The sequence below is a fragment of the Cryptomeria japonica genome, chromosome 2 (assembly GCF_030272615.1).
Source record: "Cryptomeria japonica chromosome 2, Sugi_1.0, whole genome shotgun sequence".
Classification (NCBI taxonomy): Eukaryota; Viridiplantae; Streptophyta; class Pinopsida; order Cupressales; family Cupressaceae; genus Cryptomeria; species Cryptomeria japonica.
Window position 1 is genome coordinate 605560159 of NC_081406.1, and position 8104 is coordinate 605568262.

At 34.0% G+C, this 8104-nt stretch overlaps 1 protein-coding gene across 2 annotated transcripts; it reads right to left on the reverse strand.

The window, feature by feature from the left end:
- Positions 1-293: 293 nt before the first annotated feature.
- LOC131043870 (probable boron transporter 2) lies at positions 294-6929 on the reverse strand. Of its 2 annotated transcripts, XM_057977099.2 has the most exons (14): positions 6674-6929; positions 6338-6470; positions 5705-5881; positions 4853-4935; positions 4470-4644; positions 4128-4266; positions 3547-3712; positions 3246-3412; positions 2804-2977; positions 2585-2680; positions 2339-2476; positions 1820-2139; positions 1442-1706; positions 294-982 (listed from the first exon to the last, which is right to left on the reverse strand). In XM_057977099.2, the coding sequence occupies exons 3-14, from the start codon at positions 5806-5808 to the stop codon at positions 602-604; spliced, it is 2208 nt and encodes a 735-aa protein (XP_057833082.2). In that variant the 5' UTR covers positions 5809-5881; positions 6338-6470; positions 6674-6929; the 3' UTR covers positions 294-601. The 2 variants fall into 2 exon arrangements, with proteins under 2 accessions (XP_057833082.2, XP_059072756.1); XM_059216773.1 differs by lacking the exon at positions 6338-6470 and having other exon boundaries at positions 4470-4662; positions 6674-6928.
- Between the last annotated feature and the right edge of the window lie 1175 nt (positions 6930-8104).

An 8104-nucleotide genomic window follows, 5' to 3' on the forward strand; every position in this document is an offset into this window, starting at 1 on the left:
TGCAAGATTAGACTTAAAATAAAATAAACATTATCTTAGGTGAAGTATAATTTTTACGCTAATATTCTTAATATTATGTTTACATTTATGAATCTCAACTTATATGATTATTAGATCTAACCATCATATTGTCTGTTTATCATTCATTACACATAAATAAATACACAATTTTTGTAAGATTTATTTTATTTCATGCAATTTACTCTATTTCCTTAAAAACAAATGTTATATGTATAATAGTAAAAGCAAATTATTCAACATTTCTACCTTTCTATAAATAGATTACAAGATGATGATCGAACATACATCTAAATTAAAAACTCTCTTTTAGCAATGCTACCATAAATGATTGGAACCAATTGATCAAAGTCACGAAAAGATCAAACTTGACCTAATCAAATCTCCAAAATATATAAATATTAATTATTGACATAATCAAACTAAATACTATCATCTTCATCAACTATACCCACCCCTTTAATGCTAAAACAAAATTGAAACCCACCCCTTTAATGCTAAAACAAAATTGAAAGAAGGAAACCAGCTTATTTTACAACATCATACTTTTTTCAAAAGAAGTCCTACTACCCTCATTCGATAATCAAGTGCCACTAGAACTAGGTGAGGTTGCATCCTTCCCAAAATTAGACATCGTTGGGCTATTAGATGGGCTATTAGATAGCCTTGATTCCCCAACCCTTGGACCGTGTATTGTGGGGCTGTACGTTTGTCTCAGCTCACTTATTCGTGGGCTCCTGGTTTGCAGGGTATCAGCAGCTAGTGGACTTGTTCCAAGTTTCAGTTCATCACGGGATTTATGCAGGTGTGGACTGTAAATCAGTTTGCCATCACCTGCCTCACTCGAACTGGATATTCGTGGACTGCAAGCATGTTTAACCTCGCCTCTACTTCGAGTAATTACCTCATCCAATATCTCACCGTTATCTGCCTTGGCAAAACCCATTCCCTGTACTTCATCTCCCTGAAAGCAAAAATGGTTTGTAATTAATGATAACAGATTAAATTTAAGATATGGATAATGTTCAATATTAGTATCTACAATCCATTCGTATTTCTGTATGAGCTTTTGGATTTGATTGTGTGAGCTTTTTTGCATCAAAGTTTCGGATCACACTTTCCATCATCAAGATGAAAAAAGAGAGCACAAGGAGAAAATGTTGTTTCTCGATTAAATTGTGTTTAGGGTTTTGGATCAACATTTTGAATCATGAAAATAAAATTGGTTTGTAACTAATGATAAGAGATTTCCATAATCTATGATATAAATAATGCTGTTGCTGAATTAAATTGTGTTCAATTTTTTGGATCAACATTTCGAATCACACTCCGTGATCCATCATCAGAATGATATAGAACCAAAGCAAACAAAATGTAATGATTTGGAAAAGGCTTAAATGTGATTAATAACAGTATTACTTACTGTAATGTTATATGGTAATCCTGTGACCTCCTCATACTCTGCTGCATCCAACTCTTGAAGATGCTCTGTTTTGAAAAGTTTGGGGAAAAGATATTGCCTTGCAGGAACTAAGAGCATTATCAGCAGTGGGAAGAGAACTCCAGCAATGGGAATCCATGTAATCCCAAAACAGGCCAACAGATAACAGGTCTGAAACACTGTGAAAAAAGCAATAGCTTTGAAAGGCACTGTTTCAAGGAATGAAGCATGATGGTGTTGGAACACCCTGTCATCAAAACATAACATGGGGAAATTGATGAGCTTCACAAATTGGGTTGTAATAAATTAAGACTACAATCAAGATCTGCAGTAGAATTTAGAAAATGAAAGAGTCCAGACTTGTATCTTCGACTTGGTGCAGTAAATAGGAAAAGTATTCTTTCCCAGAATTGATTGCCAGGCAAGCTCTCTATGGCCATGAATGCAAAGTAACCCCAAAGCACTGAAGTAGGAATCTTTTTAAGTAGGGGCATAGCTGCAACACATCCACCCACTAACATTGCTTGTAAAAAATTACTCAAACGCTGCTCTTTGACTTCAACAGGAAGTAGTTCATCAATGTCCCTCTCTGGATCAAAAATTGACTCATCAACAGGGGCATCTATGTTCCCAGATCCTGAACTCATTTGAAGAGTTGTCTGTTGAAATGGTTTTAGAGCCTAAAGAAAAGCACAAAGCCATTCAAAGAGATTAAAATTAAAAATTCAATTATTAGTAAACTGTGAAAAGTATAGTTATTTTTTGGGTACTTAGTTCGTTTGTTTTAATGACAGTCAATGTAATGGGTCCAAATCCTTCCCCGTGCTAATCTAATCAAAACTGTGAAAAGTATATACAAGAAATATATATCTAGTTTACCAGTGCTGGAGGTGGCTGATAAACCAACGGGGTCTGCATTTGCTGATAAGTTTCTTGCATGCTCTCATACAATTTTCCCAAGCTTGAGTTTTGTTTGATGCTTGTCTTGGCTGTCTTCACCAACCTACCACGGACCAACTATACCAGAAGTATCTTAATAATGGTAATGTGGGTAGCTCAGTTATCATCATGCTTGCATCTTTGGAAACAAAAAGTGGAAATTTCTAAATTCTAATCCATCAGTACCTGATGCTTCAATGTAGCTAGACTTTTTGTATGCATTGGAGATTGAGGAATAACACCATTTGAAGGAGGTATACCAAGAAGACCACACATAATAACCTGCAATAAGTTGCCATAGTGAGAAGCCCCAATTAATTTAGCTTACAAATGCCAGTTAGCGCTGAGAAAAAAATTGCCAGTTTTTCAAAGTGTAAATAGGAAAAACCCAGTGCTTTTTAATACCATGAATCCCAACAAAAGCAAATCATAATGATAAGAAGATGGCTTTCTTAAGTTGAATTCCTTTTGCTGGGCAAGCTGAGAAGCCACACTGTGGTCAAAATAGTAAAGGATAGCAATCATTGTTGCAGGAATAAATGCTCCAATAATATATAGCAATGGAACATCCAGCATTTCCTACAAGGAGTAGAAAGGCCATCAGTGATAAAAATATAGTGCAGTTGCTTCAAGGATCTAAAATGATAGCAAAAATGTGAAGGGGAAGAAATTTTTTTTGACAAGTATATTGGAGAATGAGTCACCCAAATCAAAGATGGATCAGTCATCGAAAGGGTCAATAGTTCAGTGGTATAAAGTCACACCTGAACATGAATGAATTCAACTAATTCATCTTTCATTTGAATGTGACTCATTTTCCAACAAACGATCCATAAAAAATATATACATTAATCACAGTCCAGTTGTCATAAGCGCCAGGTGACCATGGATTTGGACTAAACAAGCGCCTAGGAATCCCCTCAGGAACTGAACTTGAAGGTATATATGATACCCCAGTCCAAACAACTACCATCACAGGAACTCCATAATCAGCAATGAAACCTCGAAGCCATCCTGGAAGTCCAAAATGTTCCAAGTCTCCCATGAGAAACACAGTGTTAAGATCTAGAATGCATTCACAACTGTCATAAATTGCAAATAGAAAAATTTGGCAGACAATTACTACAGATCTTTCCTGCTGTGCAAACCTGTTCCATAACGCCATGATCTTCCTTTGCGACTCTTGAGACCAGTGTATAGTAGCCCAAATGATAGAACCAATGCAAACATTCCATTTCCAAAGCGCCAAGAAGGTGAAAACTGTTCAAGACTTGGATTACTCCTCTTTGGAATGCGAAATTCATCCACAACACCCTATGGCAAATTGTTCAATACAAATCTTCAGTTATCCTTCAAACTATATTTTACGTTTGCAATCTATTTTCATATTTTATTTTATTTTATACTGTGATAAAATTCACAAATTTATATGTAACTCTTATTATGATCAGTTAAATTGAACAGATTTATTTATTAATGATATCAAATTTTTATAATCTATAATTTTAATTATCATTATTTCTAGATTACATTATTATGTTATTATTATTTTTATCAATATTTTGAATCACACTCCATATTCTATCATCCCATTTATTTATTTAAACTATAATTTTTTTAAATATAAAAAAACTCAGATAAATAATGTGTAGAAAGAAATTTCTATCATCATTCACTGATTCCTGAGAAAATAATGTGTAGAAAGAAATTTCCATGCAAGAAGTCATACCCGGATGGCCTGCTGCATGAACAACATAGCAATGAGTAGCCCAAATAATTCTCCAGCTACCCTGGTAAACCTGTTGATAATTGAGCATGCGCCCAAAATGGAAAACAAGACTAACAGGAAGGAAGTCCATACACATACCCTGTATATGAAAGAGCAGAGTCCTTGTGAATTTTTAACTTAAAGATATCCCTTGTCCCTCCCCCCAGGGGGGGCAGGGGGGGTCCCCCCACCAATGCATATTTGTGTAAAACCCAGATAACATACGTGAATCACTTCAAATTTTAAATAAATCATTTGTTAACCAGACAAGCATGTAAGGATAATCAGATTTAGACTACATACCAGCCTGCCCAAGCCAAAAACAATTTTGGACCCAAATCTCCTTTATCCTTTGCAAAGTTGTACATGAATGTATACATAATTACAGTTGGTTCAGCCACTCCCAGAATCAACAAAGGCTGACCTCCAATGATAGAATGTGTTATGCCACATATTGCAGTAGATGCCAATGTCTGAACTGCAGTTAATAAACCATCTACATAAACAATCAAGAAGTAATAAATTTTAAATTGTATTTTATCATTCAAGCATTGAATATAGATCCAAAAGAACACTGGATTAGACTTTTTTCGAACTTTTTATATATATAAAGTTGAGAAAAAGAAAGATAAAAGATGAAGTTGAAGATGCAGACAGCAAAAAAGATAAAAGCAACTTCAACTTACCTGTACTTCTGTCCAGTTGTTCTCCAAAGGAAATCACTGGAATTGCAGAAGCAAAGAATATGTAGGTTGTGGGAGCAAGGATCCTGGACCATAGTCATTGTCACACACTTTGTTATTCTTTGTATAGAGAGAACGAAATAGAGATAAAGAGATGGAAGAAAAAATATGAAGAAATAAAGATAAAAGACATATAAAAGGAGGGAGACAGACATATCTAGAAATTTGAACTAAGCAATATTTCTGCAGGCAAAAACTGAAGGCACCAAATTGATTGCATAAAACTCTTTTAAGCCAAACATTTCACAGAGATTTTTCTCTCTTTCTTATGTATCGTTCACTTCTTCATTAAAAGCTACAGTACTGCCCATTTCAATGTATTAAATTTCTCTAAAGATTATTTATTTATTTGTTCACCAAGATATCTATCAGTCCCTCTCAATTACATCATATGATCTTAAATACACCTTAATTATCAAAGCCATTCAAGTTACAGTGGAAAATATTATTTGTCAATAGGGGAAAAGAAGTAAACGGCTATCGAGCTATGGGGATATATCATGACATCGATGGCTGGATGCTACATAATTGAAGTTTTGATTTGTCATCAATTGTTTACAGCCTGTTCACTGCACCATCACCTCAAACGAATTTAACAACAGTTCTCATTGAAAAATCGAAGTCAAAACTTCAATATAACATCTAACGTATCCTGATAACTGTGTCATACCATAAAAATCAGCTTAATCATTAAAAAATCCTTTATCATCAAATAACTGTCATTCAAATAGAATACTTAACCGGAATCCAAAATCCTTATCATCAAATAACTGTCATTCACATAGAATACTTAACCGGAATCCTGCAGTGAAGCCACCAGTCCAGTCTTGCTTGTAACATAACAACCGTCCCTTGAGATCATTCTTGATCCCTTGGAAAGGCACAAAAGCGTCCTCCATGGCAGATACAATTTGGGAAACTCCAAGAGAAACACTAGATTCCTTCTTTTAACTTGTAGTACCCAAATTTCAACTGCAGGAAAAGGAAAGCGTATGAAAATTAGCATGTAGGAAACATGTTAGGTAGATTAAAAACTTGTGCACGGTATAATTTGAAGAAAAAATTTCCAATTTGGGACCATTTGACACTAGGAGCTAAAGGGATAAGTAACGTGCAACCATTAGAGGGATCAATTATGTACAACTACCATTTCATGAGTTTGAACTCCATATATGGAGGTGGGAAAAAATTCCCAATATGGTCTTACAGAAGTTCTGACTTATGAAATTGTAAAAGATGGAATCAATGCATTTCAAGCAATAAACAGAACTTTAGAAGACACTAAAGACAGCATAATGTTCTGAATCTCAGCTACATTCTAGAGAGACTATGCTGATTGCTAAAGGTACATGCAAAAGCTAGTTATAAGCAAAGGTCCAAGCAAGATTCTAATAAACTATACAGCCAGCTATATGCAATCTCTCTTACTCTATATAAAGAAGATTTTCCTTAAGCTGGAAGTCCATTGAACTCTGGTGAGAGAATCATAAAATATATGAAGACCCACGTTGTTTGATAATCATTTCGATTCGAGTGGAAGACAAATAAGAGCATTTAAAGTCTGTAATAAAAATACACAGTTTTGTTAATCAATCAATTTTTTTTTCAGGCAAATGTTCGAGTACACAAATTTAATGTAAAGCTTGTTTGTGCTTTAGATCATAAAATTGTTTGGTGGCATTCCTTTTTTCTTTGGGTCAATCATATCATTTTGAGTGGCAAACTAATAATGAACAGTCTGCAATATGGAACTAAAAAACTCACCATTTTTGTGCTTTAATCAAGCTTTTTTTCCAAGGAAATCTAATATAAAGCCTGTTAGTGGTATATATGATAATAAACTGTACGCCTGCCTTCCTCTTTTTCTTTGTGGTGGAGGATGTCTTTCAATTATTCAGGTGGTGAGAGGAATATTATGCGTTTTAAGCCCAGCAAATGGGCCTAAATTTGGGAATAGAAAAATTTGATACGAAAGCTGATTGACTGGTTACTCCTAAATTGGGCTGTTGGCATGGCATGTAATGTTTTAAGTGGATTTGACATTGTTATGCTGTTTACTCATGTAGTGTTTAGGTGAAATCAGAATTATGCTATTGGAATAATGGTGTAGTAGTTAGGTGGGAATTAGCATTGTTTAGGTGAAATTAGAAGTATGTTATTGTAAAAATGTAATAGTCTAGGTGGGAATTGACAAAAAAGAGTGGTCTTTTGGTGTAAAAAGTGATAAAAAATTATAGGAGTGTGTATATAATTAGGTTGTAATATTGTAGAGTTAAAAATCGTAAATTTTAATATTATTTAATTTTTGTTTTTATGTTTGTTAGTCGGAGATTTCAAGTATCAATAACCAATCCTTCAACAATTAACAGTCCATATTTATTATTCCTAGGGTAGATTCAAAGTACCCTCTCCAATGCAGCTAGTTACTCGTTCGCCTCCAACAATTGATAATTGACTCAATATCAATAGCATTCATTGTCACCCTATGTCATCATTCATTTCCATCCACTTTTCTATTATAAACTTGTGATGCCACCCCTATTGTGACCCCGTTAACCTAGTTCTATGTTTCATTTGTACATGCATGCTTTAATGTGATCTATCTAAGTGCACACATTTTTAAGGTGTACTTACAGTTCTTCTTTAGATATGATGTTGTATGATTTATTGGGCTCTATATAGTGAGTTATTGGATATTAAGATGGTTAAGTATGGAGTAGTTGTGTTAAAGTTATGCTATATGGTGATGTTGAATATTCTAGTTGGGTGAGTTGAGGTTGATGCGATTTATGTCTATGTTCAATGTATGTAATTATGTTAGAAATTAATGTTGACATTTATATTGTATATCATAAACGATTGTCAATTTATTGATGAGAGGTTACAATCTATTTCCATATGCTTGACTTTGTTACTCAATTAAGGTGATGATGTTATAATGATTATTCTAGATGTTTTACAAATATGTGGAAGATATTATTCAGTTACTTCTGATGATGAGGTTCAATATCTAATGACGATGTTTTGTGATGCAATTCTTTATGGTCAAGATGATGTGATGATTAGTGATGTGATATAATTATTAAATTTTAGATGTAGTGCAATTGATGTTTATTATCTTGCAAGTTCATATTGTCATTTCATATATGATCCATGGATACATTATTGATGCCAGTTGTTGGTGTGCAAGTACAT